The 18,424-nt window shown below is 33.2% G+C and overlaps 1 protein-coding gene across 4 annotated transcripts in view; it reads left to right on the plus strand.

The window, feature by feature from the left end:
• LOC132733113 (dual specificity tyrosine-phosphorylation-regulated kinase 4-like) overlaps positions 1–18,424 on the plus strand; it is a 71,191-nt gene that overhangs the window by 17,579 nt on the left and 35,188 nt on the right. For 2 of the 4 annotated variants that reach the window (XM_060719708.1, XM_060719707.1), the window contains one exon: positions 2,178–2,310. In XM_060719708.1, the coding sequence (XP_060575691.1) occupies positions 2,178–2,310 (133 nt within the window). Of the gene's footprint in view, positions 1–2,175; positions 2,311–3,438; positions 3,629–6,853; positions 6,934–18,424 lie in introns of those variants that run through there. The other 2 variants (XM_060719713.1, XM_060719714.1) reach the window with 2 other exon arrangements.

An 18,424-nucleotide genomic window follows, 5' to 3' on the forward strand; every position in this document is an offset into this window, starting at 1 on the left:
TAGGCTGATTTTTCTTTCCTTTTTCAACTTAGAAATTCATGGTAAAGTTTTGCTTGTAAGCTGTTATCTCCATAACTACTGAAGGGTTTGTGCCATTTTGGGGACAATTTTATGCATTCATAATAATAAAGCAGTGATTTTTTGTACTTTTTCGGTCAATTTTATGTATTCATAGGTAAGCATTATTATACTCAATAAAACACCCTTGTGACAACTTTTTCGAATAGCCTTACTGTCCTCCGACAGTTCTTGTTACATCTTTTATCTATTATGCCAATGAGAGGTACTTTGAATAAATGTATATCTGTTATGAAATATAACATGTATACACCTGTTGTACTTAAGTTTATCACATAAACTAGGGCACAGGAATGTAATAAAGCCATTTCATAGAAACCAATATTAAATTAGTGTAATAACAATTTGATGTGACATCATTTGCATTATATAAAAATATAGCTTTTAAAGTGTGTAACACTATTATTAGGCGGGTTAATGAAAAATGACTCCTTTTAATTGTACTCCGTTCTTATTTTTGATATGTGATAAATAGAATATTTCATTTGATTTTACCCATGAAATATGGTGCTATATCAGTCAAATATATTTCATATTTGTAAAAAATAAATATGAAATATAAATATGAAAGTGGGCGGAGTCAAAAGTCATATTTATTTTAGGGGACTTCTTTCGCCATTTTGTTTACAAAATCTGATAAATAAATAACAACTTTTTGTTGAATTTTTATTTGAAAACTATCTAGAATGATAGAAAATGGTCTAACTAAGTCCCGGCTCGTGAAAATATGTGGCATTTTATCATGTTTCGTGAAAATATATTCCATATTTCACTCAAACGAAAAAATATCCTGTTAATATTTGTGTAGATTCAATACTAAATTTATTGCACTTAATTGTTCAGTTAAACAATGTTATGCCATAGAAATTTTTTATTCAACTTGTTTATTAAGGTATTAGGACCCTAATGGGCACTATCAGGAACTAAAATATTGACATCATAAGTCAGATGTATACCTTAAAGTACACCTGTATGCAAAATTTAAACAAAGTTTACCGTACGGAAATCAAGTTATTGCCACTTTTCTGAACTCAAGCTAGGATGTTATGAGGGCCCTTTTTTAGAAATGAGGAACCTTTAAATAATCTGCAATAACATTCTAATGAAAAATGTTTTCCCATTAATTTTTGGTAAGAAACAAATAGTACCATTCAGCTAACAATCCAAATAAGCAAAATTATGGTTTCTACTTAAAATTTATGAAATCTGTATAAAAATGTTACCCTACCCCACCCATTTTTACCACGTGTCTGACCATTTTTCTACTTAGGGAGCCTAATTTAAAAAATTGTTAAAATTTACCCAAATGAGTGCCTGTTTTCAAAGTTTCCCTAAATTTTTGAAAAAGTATATTGGTTGATCTTGTAAAATATGAAATACTTTTACCGTCTAGTTTTGATTATATTACACTTTGAAAATATCAGGTACCATATTTATTACTAGATTTAGCATAATTTAGCCAATAAATACCTATATAAATTAAAAAATTAAAATTAAACACTTTTTCCTTTCCAAATGGGACATGAGAGATACATAAATAATGTTAAAAGAAAAAAAAGAAAGAAAAAAAAAGTTGACTCTTCTGGGGATTGAACCCAGGGCCCTCATTTTCAATGTAGTTAACAGTAGTTCTAGCCTATTTGAATACTCTTCAAAGCGGAGGTAATGCATTAGGGTGCTAATACCTTAAATCAAGTATTCAATTTACACTCATTCAATATCCTATATATATCTACAATACTAATGATTGGTATATTGTACATTGTAATATTGTAATGTTGCTTTTCATTGGGTAATTGTGATGTTTATATAGTTTTATATACACGGCTGCTGTCAATTTATGAAGACATCTCAATTTTTTACACTAAAGAATGATGCTTGCTGTATTATAAATTTGTTATTAATATTTCTGACAGGTTACATGGCCATATCATTAAACGGTTGTTTACAATAAAACATCACCTAGCGACTTGCATTATATTTCCAAACAATCATTTATATTATTATGGCAAAAATCTTTATAACTGATATTGGGATATACCCTATAGTATAATATACCCATAGGAGATATAAATTTTTGTGTATAACTATATTTACAGGCAGAGGCGACTTCGAGAATTGGCGAGAGAAAATGATACCTCTGATACGAAGACAATTCAGACATTTCTACAAACTGTACACACACTGCAGTTTCCTGTCATTGTTAACTCTGTTCAACCTGTACAAATTGAGGTAAATTTGGTTAATTTCTTCCCTATGATTTAGACAGAAGTTGTATTCTTGCATACGAGACTGGTGTTCCCATTAGTTTTACCTATGCCAGAAATTTCGGATATGTCCCCTCCGGATGGGTACTATCTGAACTGCAACATATGGCAGATAATTTATTGAAATTAAAGCAAAATTGAAATTATTTCCGTGAGACTTTGGGACTTCATGTGTCTCTATGAGTCATGTATAGAATAGTAAAAAATATGACAGTTATTGTGATATAAACTAGAGAATGAAACAGTTACATCCCTAAATGTGAACACATTTAATATTAAAAATTACAGAGTTGAATGCTGATAACATATTTCGGGGTAGCAATTTCGCATTGTCTCAGTCATCAAAAAATTTTATCATTCTTGTCAAATGACAAGATTAATAGATAAAAAACATATTTTGGCTAAAACAAAGTTTCTTAGTATTGATCAAGGCATTGTTTCCAAGTCCACCAGCTTGGATCAATAGGGAGCTTAAGTCATAAGTATTCCAGGGCCTGTCGCTGAACTAGGCATAATTTCTCCATGAAGTTGACTTCAGACATTTTGTCTAATGTTCTTTTGTCACTCACTGCTGATTCAGAAATCCTGTGGGATTAGTAGTTGGTTACTGGCGGAGAAATTGGTAATAATACTAGTTAGTTAACCAGAAAAAAACAGGTGAGGTGGGTAGGCTGCTGAGATTTTACCAAAATTGTGTTAAAGTCAACATAATAACTAGGAAAACAACCAAACAAACAAACCACTTAGCATTAACACATTCATATGAAATATATCTATAGATCTAAAATATTGCTTGGGTGTGAATTTATCTATTGTAAATACTTTGGAGACTTTTGACCAAATTTCAGGTCAATTTACCAAATTACATCCAGCTTTTTATTGCAAGGCAGATAGTTTCATATGACTGTACAAACATTCAAAATGTTTCATAAGTGATCAAAACATATATATTTTGTATTTACAATCAACTTAAGTGGTTTCATAAATACTACATTAAGAGTTCTCAAAATTTTAAACATCTTATGATGACCTTGATCATTTGATCTCTTTGTTTTAACAGTTAATCACTAAATTATGAATTGTGCAGATATTAAATGAAATAAATGTATACAAATAACATAAGACAGTTTTTGAGAGATTGGAATTAAAATAATTCTGTTAAAAGCACTTACTTTCTATAAATTGTGTGTTGGAAGTTTCCAAACAGTGGAGAATATAACTATTTAACCAAACAAAAAAAAACATCAAGGTTTGAAAGAATGGTTAATATAGTCCTTAATAGCGTAAGTATTGATCTTCTGTTCTTGATTCATATTTTATTATTATTTTTCACAAAGTAGTTGGTATGGCTTAAATAGTGGTTGGTTTCTATACTTAGGATATAGCCATGAAAATATAAAGTTATTATATAATATCTGTATATGTCTTCCACATGTTTACCTTTTTTATGCTCCACAAAGGGACAAAATCACAAGGCCTTAACAAAATATATGTTTGAACTTGTTTCCATTTTGCTTTTAATCTATTACGACATGACCATTAACTCCCAAGATTTATGACCCTTGACTTAGTTTAAATTAAGGATTTAATTAATATAACACTTTAACTTACTTACCGGTAATCACAGAGAAATTAATAATTTAACATCGAAATAATATTAGCAGCTCACTGTCATGGCAACGTTTTCTATGTAAATAATATGTTATTATACCCCCACCACAAAATGTGGGGGGGACTATAATGGATTCGCTTTGTCGCGTCGGTCGGTCGGTCCGTCGGTCGGTCGGTCCGTCCGTCCGTCTCCATTTTCGTGTCCGCTCTATAACTCCTATACCAATTGAAGGATTTTCTTCAAACTTGGCTCAAATGTTCACCTCAACAAGGGGATGTGCAGAACCCATGTTGCCCATGTGTCAGCTCAAGGTCAAGGTCACAATTGAAGGTCAAATATCAAACACTATCAAATATTACACAGTATGTCGTGTCCGCTCTGTAAGTCCTACATTACTTGAAAGATTTTCTTCAAACTTGGCTCAAATGTTCACCTCAACCAGGGGATGTGCAGAACCCATGTCGCCCATGTGTCAGCTCAAGGTCAAGGTCACAATTGAAGGTCAATTATCAAACAATTAAATATTACACAGTATGTCGTGTCCGCTCTGTAAGTCCTACACTACTTGAAAGATTTTCTTCAAACTTGGCTCAAATATTCCCCTCAACAAGGGGATGTGCAGAACCCATGTTGCCCATGTGTCAGCTCAAGGTCAAGGTCACAATTGAAGGTCAAATATCAAACGATTAAATATTACACAGTATGTCGTGTCCGCTCTGTAAGTCCTACACTACTTGAAAGATTTTCTTTAAACTTGGCTCAAATGTTCACCTCAACAAGGGGATGTGCAGAACCCATGTTGCCCATGTGCCAGCTCAAGGTCAAGGTCATAATTGAAGGTCAAATATCAAACAATCAAATATTACACAGTATGTTGTGTCCGCTCTGTAAGTCCTACACTAATTGAAAGATTTTCTTCAAACTTGGCTCAAATATTCCCTTCAACAAGGGGATGTGCAGAACCCATGTTGCCCATGTGTCAGCTCAAGGTCAAGGTCACAATTGAAGGTCAAATATCAAACAATCTAATATTTCACATTATGTCATATCTGCTCTGTAAGTCCAACACTACTTGAAAGATTTTCTTCAATCTGGGCTCAAATGTTCATCTCAATCAGGGGATGTGCAGAACTTATGTCACTCTTTTGCTGGCTTAAGGTCAAGGTCACACTTGAAGGTCAAAACTTGACTTAGAAAATATTCTTAAATTTTAACATTTATTTGAATATTCTAAATATAGAAAAGGTATTTGCTTGATACTTAAAATATTTTTGAAGGGTCACAAATACGATATGCTGTTCAAGTTTCATAACTCTGTATTGCATTTTAACAAAGTTATGCCCCTTTTTAAGTCTTCAAATTTACATACAATCAAATATTAGACAATATGTTGTGTCCGCTCTATAAATCCTATACCAATGGAAGAATTTCCTTCAATCTTTACTCAAATGTTCACCTCAACAAGGTTATGTGCAGAATCCATGTCACCTTTGTACCGGCTAAAGGTCAAGGTCACACTTGAAGGTCAAAAATTGACTTAGAAAATGTTCTTAAATTTTAACATGTACTTGAATAATTCTGAAACTAGCTCAGGCATTTGCTTGAAACTTAAAAGATATATGAGATGTGGCAAATAAGATATGCAGGTCAAGTTTCATTACTCTGTATTGCATTTTGACAAAGTTATCCCCTTTTTAAGTCTTCAAATTTACATACAACCAATACTAGACAATATATTGTGTCTACTCTATAAATTCTATACTGATGGAAGGATTTTCTTCAAACTTTACTCAAATGTTCACCCAAACTGGGCGATGTGCAAAACCCATCTTACCCTTGTGCCAGATTAAGGTCAAGGCCACACTTGAAGGTAAAAAATTGACTTATAAATAAAATGTTTAATGCATTGGGAAAATGAAAGGTTATTTGTAACTGTTTCGAACATGATTTGATAATATATATTTATACTATTACCTGTACAATTAGTCTTTTTTTCACCAGAGATAATTTCTTTTTATGTATTTGTGCCACATAAATTATTCCCTTAACCACCTTTCCAAGTGGTCTTCTGTCAAGGACATTGGTGGGGGTATGAATCGCATTCAGCGATAGTTCTAGTTGTGAATATCTATAATTTGGTTAACATATTGAAACTCCTTTAGATAATTAACATATTTATACAGGTGTGTCAGCATCGTTTGTTTTCAATAACCCTTTATTTGCTGAATTTGTGTAATAATAAGATTTGCCCTGCATTGAATTAGGAAAAGTACTTTCAAGGTTTAAGGAATTTCAAAATTAAAAATACAAACATGAGTGCTACCAACAGTATACTGGTCAGACTACAATGGTGTGCTAGCTTGCCTGGTTCTAGTCTGATGGCAACAGCTGAACACTTGGTTGGTATTTTTAATTGATAAAAGCACTCCAAACAAATAAAATCAGTATTTTACTATCCAATTAATCAAAGATTCATCTAGCAGGTGAAACTAATGACATGAAGTGGTTTTATTTAATTACCGGTATACAAGACATTTTTCATTGATCAATAAATCTATTATCAGTTATGAAAAGTGAAATATTACACTTGCCTATCTCTAAATTCTCTTTTGATTGGTTAATGTTTTTTTTCTCCCCAATATTGACAATAGCTAATGCTGCTGAACACATTGCTATTAATTCTATGTATTGAATTCCTAATAATAGGTGAGACAAATTAATAGTTTCGTAAAACTGGAAAAGATATCTATAATATACACATGGAGTACAGATATGAAATGTGCTTTTATACATGCATGTGTTTTAATGTGAAATTTTGACAATATTGTGTTAAACCTAATCAATATGTGAGACGTGTGTGGTAGATTCTTTAATTTTGTATGATTGTTATTATAAGTATGAGATAGGACATTGAGTTAAATGGGAAATGGAGTAGTGTTGCCTCCCATAGAGACAGGAAATATACAAATATCTCAGGTAAGATCACTGTAAACCCTTAAATAATAACCTGCTGAATGTTTGTAAATGAAAATTTACTTTGCTTTAATGTTGAAACAGTCCATTTGTAGTTAACATGCAGTATAGAGCCTTGTCAGATTGTACAGATATGCAGGCTGGCGGCTTATGCTAAATCAATCATAGTTCCAGCAGCAAGATAAGGGTAAAAATCAAAGCACAGAGGGCGCTGAATTTGTTTGGGTCTCAGAATGTAAGAAAGTGCCACCAATGCTTTCCAGCGTTTTAATTGTAGTAAATTGGCTATAAGACTAATTGCAACACTGATATTCAATCCAATGTTTATTTGACTTAAACAATTTGAAAAAAAATGAGTTGCCTTTACTGGGATTTGAACTCCAGACCTCTCGCTTCCTAAGCGAGCGCGAAAACCCTTCAGCCACGGTAAATTTATAAAATTATGTGAACGGCCTGAAGAAAAATTAGGGCTTGTAACGACTTTAACTGTTGTTTAACACAGATGTAAATAATCCTGGAGCTTACTTTAAGCATGTATATTTATAAAGAATCAAAGGGCTGCAAGTTCTGTGGTATTTTCTGATCTTTGCAATCTAAATCGTACTGTATATCTGTATGTATTTTCCAGTATAAGTTTTTTTTATGTATTATAATTCATTTTGCAAGGCACCAGAGTTTGATACATACAGATTCTGCATAACTAGAGTTGCATCAAAAAATCATTTATGTTCATTTTTATATGCCCGAAAGAATTTCGGGCATATTATGTTATACCCCCTGGCGTCCGTCTGTCCGTCCGTCCGTCTGTCCGTCCGTCCGTACGTCCGTCCGTCCGTCTGTTAGCAATTTGGTTTCCGGAGCATAACTTAAGTTCCATTTAGCCCACAGTATTCAAACTTCATAGGATAATTGCCCATATTGGGTAGAAGACCCCTATTGATTTTGGGGTCACAAGGTCAAAGGTCAAGGTCACTATTAGCTAAATACTGAAAATGGTTTCCGGAGCATAACTTAAGTTCCATTTGGCCCACAGTATTCAAACTTCATAGGATGATTGCCCATATTGGGTAGAAGACCCCTATTGATTTTGGGGTCACAAGGTCAAAGGTCAAGGTCACTATTAGCTAAATACTGAAAATGGTTTCCGGAGCATAACTTAAGTTCCATTTGGCCCACAGTATTCAAACTTCATAGGATGATTGTCCATATTGGGTAGAAGACCCCTATTGATTTTGGGGTCACAGGTCAAAGGTCAAGGTCACTATTAGCGAAATACTGAAAATGGTTTCCGGAGCATAACTTAAGTTCCATTTGGCCCACAGTATTCAAACTTCATAGGATGATTGTCCATATTGGGTAAAAGACCACTATTGATTTAGGGGTCACAAGGTCAAAGGTCAAGGTCACTATTAGCTTAATACTAAAAATGGTTTCTGGAGCATAACTTAAGCTCCATTTGGCCCACAGTATTCAAACTTCATAGGATGATTGTCCATATTGGGTAACAAACCCCTATTGATTTTAGGGTCACAAGGTTAAAGGTCAAGGTCACTATTAGCTAAATACGTAAAATGGTTTCCGAAGCATAACTTAAGTTCCATTTGACCCACAGAATTCAAACTTCATAGGATGATTGTCCATATTGGGTAGAAGACCCCTATTGATTTTTGGGTCAAAGGTCAAGGTCACTATTAGCTTAATACTGAAAATGGTTTCCGGAGCATAACCTAAGTTCCATTTGGCCCACAGTATTCAAACTTCATAGGATGATTGTTCATATTGGGTAGAAGACCGCTATTGATTTTGAGGTCACAAGGTCAAAGATCAAGGGATAACTATCACCTTTAAACTGGAAACAGTTTTCGCTCAATAACTCAAGTATTAATCGAACTACAGCTGTAAAATTGTATAGGATTAACAGCTTTATACCCCTGACGTCTTGGTGTCCATCCGTTGTAGCATTTTTACTTACAAGATAACAACTTGATGGTGGTGCTTTGAAAACAGCAACTGTATATATACATGAATGTTCTTCAGCTATAAAGGAGGATTGCTTTTTGATGGAGGTAATACTGTATTTAATTTCCATGTCTTCCTCACTAAAAGAAAGAGTACTTTCGGGCATATAATGCTCCGCCTAGCGGTGCTCTTGTTTTACGACAGCCACACTTTATCCTTGCATATCATGGCTACTTCCTTAAGGCCACAGAAAATTAATTTTTAGACTCTCATCCTCGCCCGCCCGTATCAAAAACTTTCCGCTCCAAAATAATTTATTTTCATAAAAAAAAATTGTTCATTTCGCAGACGTCTGTGGACGAAAATTCGTCCGAAAATCGTGGTTGAATATTCGCAGGACGAACACATAAAAATCAGACTGAGGTTTACAGCGTCTAGTGATCAAGATTTTAAATACGTTCGTTTTCGATCAGTAAAGTTGTCAAAATGTTTGTCATTTGTGAAATATATGATGCAGTAAACAAGAAAACTGTTTGTGATTGGTTTGGGTTTAGTTTTGATCAAAATCTGGGTGGAAATGATGCGACGTTCATAAATTTATTTGAAAAATTTTGCCCGTTGAAAAGCCTTAATCTTGACCACGGAAGCTGGATAGAATAAATTATAAATTCCACCCACCCGCCCCGATTATTTCTTGAAACCTGGATGAGAGTCTAAAGATTAATTTTCTAATTGGCCTAACAAAGACACTTAATAAAGAATTTTAAAAAAAAGTTTCCTCGACTGAGATTTGAACTCCAGACCTCTCACTCACTAAGCGAGCGCGTTACCCCTGCACCACGGAGAAGTTATACTAACAATGTCTGAATAACATCAAGTCATTCTTAATTTAGAACTTCCATTGCATTTTGGGTTTGTAATTAATAATCCTTTAATTTCGAGGTATTTTGTTCAGGATAAACCTGTTGTTTAAAATTGAAGTAAATAATTTAGCGAAAATCTTCTCGCCCAAACAGTCCGACATGTAGAATCTATATATTCCACTACTCGGTTTGTGTAATATTCGGTAATCGACATCGCTAAAAATAGTATTTTCATTGATAAAATCATATTCATCCGCGTAATTTGTGATTGTGCATTTATTGACAATTCTATAAGCCAACGCTATTTTTAAACTTTGAATGCGTTGTAATTGGTTGGATACTTGTAACAATATAAAAATATTTCTTTCTTTTAAATCGCTAGTTTTAAGCTGTTTTGAGAACTACTTGTTGTTAGGCTTGTCGTAAACTTCTGTGTCAGAGATTGAATGTCCGCTTTGTATTTACTTATTTTCGATCAGAAAATTCAATAAAACAATATTAGAAATCTTCGACCATTCGGGAATTATTTTGCTTGAAAATTAATGCGCCTGTCTTTGACCATCTTTACGCAGTAATCTCCCCTGAATTTTTTGCCGTTAGTGTACATATAAAGGGAAGTAACCGCTTTAAAAAAGTGGACTACTTTCGGCATTTGCAATTAACAGCATTAGACTCTGAAATTTCGCTACCATTATTTGTTTGGTCTGACGACCCAAACAAATAAAAACTGTAGATATAGTTCTGAGGCCTTGTATAAATTATATTATTAGTTTAAAGATTTTTGACATGTTATATAGCCCTATAAACATTTGGTTGTTTGGAAATATAACTCAAGCCACTAGGTGTGGAGATAAAATATTGCAAAAAATTGTTTATACATGGTCATATTCTCTGTCAGAAATATTTAAAAACAAATTCGTAATACAGCAAATTTCATTTTTTAGAGAAAAAAGTTAGATTTCTGATGCCATGTAAAAAAAAAAGGAAAAACCATATAAATGTCAGAATTTTTCAATTACAAACATGCAGTATTATAAAATATGTGTGAAGTGGAAGCTTATACCAGGTAAATAACAAAAGTTTGATGGTTCTATTTGGATTCCAGGAGCTCCTGGCTTGAATATTGTGTGGCCAGTGAGAGTGGCAACTGAAGTAAGTAGATACAGAATCTATATATATCAGAAATAACTTTAAAAAAATTGTCCTTAATATATTGTTAATACCATCCATCCGCCCCAAGGAAATACATGTAGCTAGGTATTATACTACTTGATTTACATTTTTCTACCTTTATGACACATTACTGCACATTCAGCAAGTACTTGCCTCAGCTGCTATACATCTAACATAGTACTCAAAATTCATTATTCAGACTATGCGAAAGTCAATTTTTTTTTCAGGCCACAAGGACCGAGACCCTTAGGTTTATTTCCGGCCCGGATGATATTTTTCCGGCCCAGACATTTCAAGCATTATTTTATATTAACACGGTTGAATGCAAAAATGATTGTCTTTCTTTAAATTAGTGAGACCATCCATATACATGTAGAAACATAAGATCGAAGATGCTGACCAATTGAAATAACTTAAGCAGGGTGCTCACTAGGATTTTCAAAGGAGGAGTTCTTGGACTCCCAAGCACAGAAAAGTAGGAGCACAGAGCACTTTGAACATGTTAAGCCATCTTTACTGCACTTATATGATGTATATTAGTGGAGTAAGCTAGGTTTTGAAAAGTTGGAGTTTGAACACAGAAAAAGCTTATTCAGGAAAATGGTAGTATGTCCCAAATGGAATACACTGTAACATAAAAGTGATTGAAAAGATTTGAAATATAATTTCAAAAACCCTACATCATTAGACCATTATGCTGTTTTCTTCCAGATTCACTCCACACACCCGGCCACCTCCCATAAGAAAATATTCATTGTATGTGACAAACACATACTGGTAAAATACCTCCACCTCAACTAATGTGAACAATATCTTTAGTAATTTTAATTCTTAAACTACATTTAAGTGTTATTACACACATTTTAACAAAACAAAGTTTCCTTTTGGTTACGATTTTTTTAATTATAAAAAGCGGCATCGCGAAAATATGTGACAATTGAAAATTTGTCTGTTTCCTGCAGAAACATTCACAATTCCACTTTTTGTTGATTTTGATTATATTAGATTCAATATTTTTTGATTATTTCAAGATTGTTACTTTAAATCGGCTATTTCAACAAGCATCATAAAACAAAATTTTCAAATCTGTAATTTACGGCAAAATTTACCGTTGTTGATGAAACTTTTTGAAGACAGAGTTGACTGGTATTTATTTGACATGTACAAAATAGATCTAAGGTTGGTCAATATCTTCTTTAATAAATTCTTTGCATCACCGGGAACTTATCAATCAGGTCATTGATATTTTTAACTTTTTGAAATTTTATTCGGACATGAGGACTGACGGAAAGGAATTTTTCTCGGACCGCACAAGTTTTATTCAGCCAGGACCGAGGATCGACGGACTTTCGCACAGACTGATTATTTAATCATTTTTAAACACATGTTTGACATTTCTACAAAATTAAAAAATTCTGAGATATAATGTGCCTTTAAGCAAGGTTTATGAAGCCAGCATTATATTTTTTATTCATCCACTGAATGGTTGCAATGGCTTGAAAACAATGCATCCAAGAAGTCTTTTTAAGGGTATATTGATGTAGGATCCTGAATACGGTAAATCCTTGTTAGAGTCCAGTTTGCTCCTTCATGGTGCATTCTTTTTCTTTCTAGACTATTAATACTTGCAGTAAATTAAGCCTTCCGTTGACTATGATTTATGCTGCATCACTGCTATCATCATCAGTTATAAAAGACAATAAATGCTGATTTTATTTTTCACAGTAGTAAATATAAATTCTTTATATAACTGGAACAAAACACCTGAAACATTGTTCAAAGAAAAGCATGATAAAGAGGTTTATTGATAGAATTTAAGATGATATTTCAGACAATAGACCAATATGGAAACTTGGAAAGCTAATTATGATATTTTAGTCACGAGACAGATATGGAAACTAAAGAAAGATTTTTATAATAAAAAAAAGCAATCTCTTTTCTTTATTTTACATCCTATTAGATTTTCTCTCTTTTTATGGTCATTATACAGTGATGAATCACGGAGATGTGCTATATATTGAAAATAGCTCACCGAGATGTGCTATAAATGGAAAATAGCTCCCAGAGATGTGCTATAAATGGAAAATAGCTCCCAGAGATGTGCTATAAATGGAAAATAGCTCACCGAGATGTGCTACATATGGAAAAAAGCTCACTGAGATGTGCTATAAATGGAAAATAGCTCCCAGAGATGTGCTATAAATGGAAAATAACTCACTGAGATGTGCTATAAATGGAAAAAAGCTCACCAAGATGTGCTATAAATGGAAAATAACTCACTGAGATGTGCTATAAATTGAAAAAAGCTCACCAAGATGTAAGAGGATAGGGGTGGGGGAGAGGTTGGGAGGAGGTGGGGTGCAATTGTTTGTTTTCCATTTAGTCATCAGTAACAACATTAAAGTGCTAAAGACATTGTGATTGTGAAACAAATGAAGCAAAATATGCATGCATTGCACACATCTTATTTCTGCTCATCTGTCAGCAGATAGCATAGATCATTCTCATTTTCAGATTTTCAATTTACATTTGAGAATTGTTTGAGCTGCTTCCAATGAAATGCCAGTCATAACTTAACCAGTTTGCTTAGCCATATATTTGGCATAATTAGCAACTATTCCTTACACTCTATGAACTGTCTTGTCAGACCTTGGTTCTGGTGTACAATCATGACATGTGGTGCCATCTTCTGCTGAAACAATATCACATTTAGATTTTCTTAACCCATTTCTTCATAAGCATTTTGTGAAAAATGGCTGTTTTCATTGAAAAGTCTCTTGTTACAAGTTCAAATTGCTATAAAACTATAAAAACTGCTTCAATACAAATCAAACTTGGCACAAATGTTGACTGGACCATTGCCTTTGTAACAACATGCAACTCTCCACCTTGGCTAATACTTAGGGGGGCAATTCTCAGCTCTTACATTATAGGGATTCAGGCAATTATCCATTTACCATTGTTGCTTTAAGTTTGTAACATCCGAGGTCAGCCAAAATCATCTTTCTCGTTTTGCCACCATATGACATAAATTGTGTTGTTGCATCATAAAAACAAATAATAAAAAGGTACACATTGTGCTATATGTCAAAATGTTGTGTAGTTTGTGCCAACAAGAAATGTTTATGCAATTTGTGTTATTAGCTTTTTAGAATAATTGCTTTCTTCAGTTTGTACTAGTACTCCTTTATTGTGACAAACAAACCATTGTATGGTCTTATAATGATTTTACAGTTTGTGTCGACATAACATTTATCTGTCTGTGTATTGTTGATGGTAGTGTTTTCATGTTTTGAAAATTCTACTGTATAAAATATTTTTAATCATTTTAGTGAAGAAAAGGAAAGGAAATTATTAGAACTTTAGTGGCATTTATGACCAATAATGTTAAGAAAAGCAATGTTAATTGAAATTAAGAAAATTCTAAAAAAAAATGTTTATATTTTAACAGTTATTCCAGCAGAACTTGGATATTATCCTATTTATAAATTATAGAACATAAAAAAATGAATTTATTGATAAATTTATTAATTTGACTTTGTTCTTGTGGATGTTGCGATTTTTACACCTGTCATAGAACCATGTTTGGAATTTTGGAAATTTGGAATAAGAATATTTGAGCTTAAATATATATTGATGCTGTGTACTGGATTTGTTAATTATAAAAGGAAAATAAGAATAAAAAAAATTTTTTTTTGAAAGATCAGATGACAGAAAAGTTGAATTTGATTGAAAAATTGAAGATGAAAATACGACGTAGTCGTATGCTACATTTTTGTAGTATACCAACAACAAATATAAAGGTTTGTTAATTGATTTTTCTTTACAGGGCAGAAGTTATTTTAAAGGGACGCAGCTATACTTTTAGACATGACAGGACGGGAAATATTACGTTAGATTTGTGTACCATTTGATGTTTGTCTGGACCAATAACTTGTGTGCTAATTTTCAGATCATTCCCTCATCCAGTTGGTTGACATAATCATTTTTATTGTGCAAAATTACTCAAACATGTGTATTCTATACTTAATGACTGTCCATCTGCTTTCAGGCACTGAGAGTACCAACCTCACTTGTTGTTTGAATTAAAATTTGACCCTTATATGACTTTGATTGTGACCAGATGACCTACTTTTACATTAAAGAAATTATAGCCTTCCTCGCAATGTGTTTCAGGTGAGAGATACAGGGCTATAAAAGCACACTTTAGATCCCTAATATATTTAAAAAGATTGACTTTTATATTGGTGATTGGCAAGTAATTGAAAATGAAAAATGTTCATTATAAAATATAAAACTACCTATATTATAAAAAGCTTGAAAATAAATTTTGCCGATATATTCCAAACAATTTCTATAGAATTTCCTATAGAAATTTCCGCAAATCATGTTGATTATTGATTATTTATGCATAGTTGAATATAAAATTGAGAATGTAAAGTTATTTTGATTTTTACATGTACCTGTGCACTTGGATGGACATTACAAATGTCACTTTAATAGAGTTAATTTAGCCTGTGAAATGTGTAAAAAATACATTTTCTGATTTGATTTTAACCATACATTACATTTGTCTTAATTAATTAAGTTTCAGTTTTAAAGTTTTCAAATTCTGACCATTAGTAAACCAAAACAAATTTTGACCTTTTATGACCTCAGACCTATTAACCTATTTTTATACCCCCACACAACAAAGTTATAAGGGGGTATACTGGAATCAGCTTGTCAGGCCATTCGGCCATTGTGCGTTCGTCAGTTTTTAGCTCGACTATACAAAGTATATGGAGAGCTGTCCTACTCTCCCCGCCATCCGCGTCCAGATTTCAGATAAAAGTTTTGGTGCAGTAAAATATTTTTCACTATAACTTTGTCATTTCTTAAGGTATCAACTTCAAACTTCAAATATATGTTCCACATCTTATGTGACAAGGTCCATAACTCTAGCACCAATATTTACAGATTTATTTCCCCTTGAACTGAGAATTTTCCTTAAAAAAGAATATTTTTTACTGTTACATCTTTATTTCTTAAGGAATCATCTTCATACTTCTGATATATGTACTTTATCATCAACCACATCTTATGTGACAAGGTTCATAAATCTAGCACAAATATTTTCAGATTTTTCTCCCCTTGAACTTAGAATTTTCCTGGAAAAAAATAATTTTTTACAGTTACTTATTTATTTCTTAATGGACCAACTTCATACTTCAAATATATGTACCTTATCATTAACCACATGTTATGTGACAAAGTTCATAACTCTAGCACCAATATTGCAAGAATTATTTCCCCATAAACTTAGATTTTTTGACTTGAAAAATATTATTTTTTACTATAGAACTTAGCTTTAAAGGTATCTACCTCAAACTTCAAATACTTATTTCCTTATCATCAATTACATTTTATGTGACAAGGTTCATAACTCTTAAAGCAATATTTACAGATTTATCTCTCTTTGAACTTGAGGATTTTCTTTAAGAAATATTATAACTTCTTTACTTCTTAAGGTATCTATTTCAAACTTCAAATATATATTTCTTATCATTACACACATGTTGTGTGACAAGGTTCATAAGTCTAGCATGACAATTTCCAGAATTATTCCCCTTGATCTTGGAATTTATGTTAACAATGTTATTTTTTTACTATAACTTAATACATAATTATACATTATTGATTTTTCTTCATAGTTTTGTCTTACTTACTGCGTTCAGTATTTTATTAGTCGAGCTTCGCTGTCGACTGTGACAGCTCTTGTTCCTTGTCCGCCCCATAACTGAAGAATCCTTTGACCCACAGTCTTCAAGTACAGCATGTAGGCTAGTCATGAACATTTGATGACCACTATAGATTTTGAGGTCACCAGGTCAAAGGTCACGGGCATTGGCTAAAAAAAGCTTGTCCGCCCAATAACTTAAAAATTCTGTGACCCACAGTCTCCATATTTGGCATGAAGTTATTTGTCAAGTTTATTAGATGATCCCTATTGATTTTTGAGGTCACCAGGTCAAAGGTCAAGGTTACAGGGGCCTTGACTAAAAAAGCTTGTCCATCCAATAAGTTAAGGATCCTTTGACCCAGAGTCTTTATGTTTTGCATGGAGGTTAGTCATGATTATAAGATGACTGATATTGATTTTTAGGTCAAAGGTCAAGGTCACAGGGGCCTTGGCTAAAAAATATTGTCCACCCAATAAGTTAAGGATCCTTTGACCCAGAGTCTTTATGTTTTGCATGGAGGTTACTCATGATTATTAGATGACCCCTATTGATTTTGAGATCACTGGGTTAAAGGTCAAGGTCACAGGGGCCTTGACTTCAAAAAGCTTGTCTGCCAAATAACTTAAGAATCCTTTGACCCACAGTCTTAATATTTGACATGAAGGTTTTTCATGACCATTTGGTGACCCATGTTGATTTTAAGGTCACTGAGTCAAAGGTCAAGGTCACTGGGGCCTTAAGTTCAAAAAGCTTGTCCGCTCATTTACTTAAGAATGCTTTGTTCAACAGTCTTCACATTTGGTACTGAGGTTAGTTATGACTAGTAGATGACCCCTATAGATTTTCAGGTCACTTAGTCAAAGGTCAAGGTCAGAAGGGCCTTGACTAAAAAAGCTAGTCCACCCAATAACTTAAGAATACTTTGACCCTCGGTCTTAATATTTGGCATGGAGGTTGATCATGTCCATTTAGTGACCCCTATTGCTTTATATTGCAATACGTATTGTCTTTGTGGATACTGAGATATAAATTTTCGGACTTTTTTGTAAGTCAGATCATCCTTGACCTTTCTAAACTTTGTTTGTTGTTTGTATTGTTGCCTTTAATATAGAAAAAAAATCCATAACAGTGTAAACTTTGTTAACTCACAGATGATTTAACTTTGGCAAGTGCACATGACATTTTTTTCTCACTATACTTGGCACTAAATTTTTATGCCCCCACAGAGTGGGAGCATATAGCGTTGCACTTGTCCGTCCGAGTGTCTGTCCGTCGGTCCATCCGTCTGTCCGTACGTCTGTTTGACGTCCCGAAATCTTGTGAACGCAACTCCTCTTAAACCGGATGGCATATTTTGCTTAAACTTCCAGGGATGAACAACCTTAATGTGTAGATGGTAGTAAAGGAAGGAATTTTTGCTGCGACCAAATTTAACAGAATTATGGCCCTTTGTTGATTTTTTCACTATATACTATGTAGAAATTTTGTGAACGCAACTCCTCTTAAACCGGATGGCAGATTTTGCTTAAACTTCCAGGGATGAACAACCTTAATGTGTAAATGGAAGTAAAGGAAGGAATTTTTGCTGCGACCAAATTTAACAGAATTATGGCCCTTTGTTGATTTTTTCACTATATACTATGTAGAAATTTTGTGAACGCAACTCCTCTTAAACCGGATTGCAGATTTTGCTTAAACTTCCAGGGAAGAACAACTTTAATGTGTAGATGGTAGTAAAGGAAGGAATTTTTGCTGCGACTAAATTTAACAGAATTA

The sequence above is a fragment of the Ruditapes philippinarum genome, unplaced genomic scaffold (genome assembly GCF_026571515.1).
Source record: "Ruditapes philippinarum isolate M1 unplaced genomic scaffold, ASM2657151v2 ctg524_1_1_1_1, whole genome shotgun sequence".
NCBI lineage: Eukaryota > Metazoa > Mollusca > Bivalvia > Venerida > Veneridae > Ruditapes > Ruditapes philippinarum.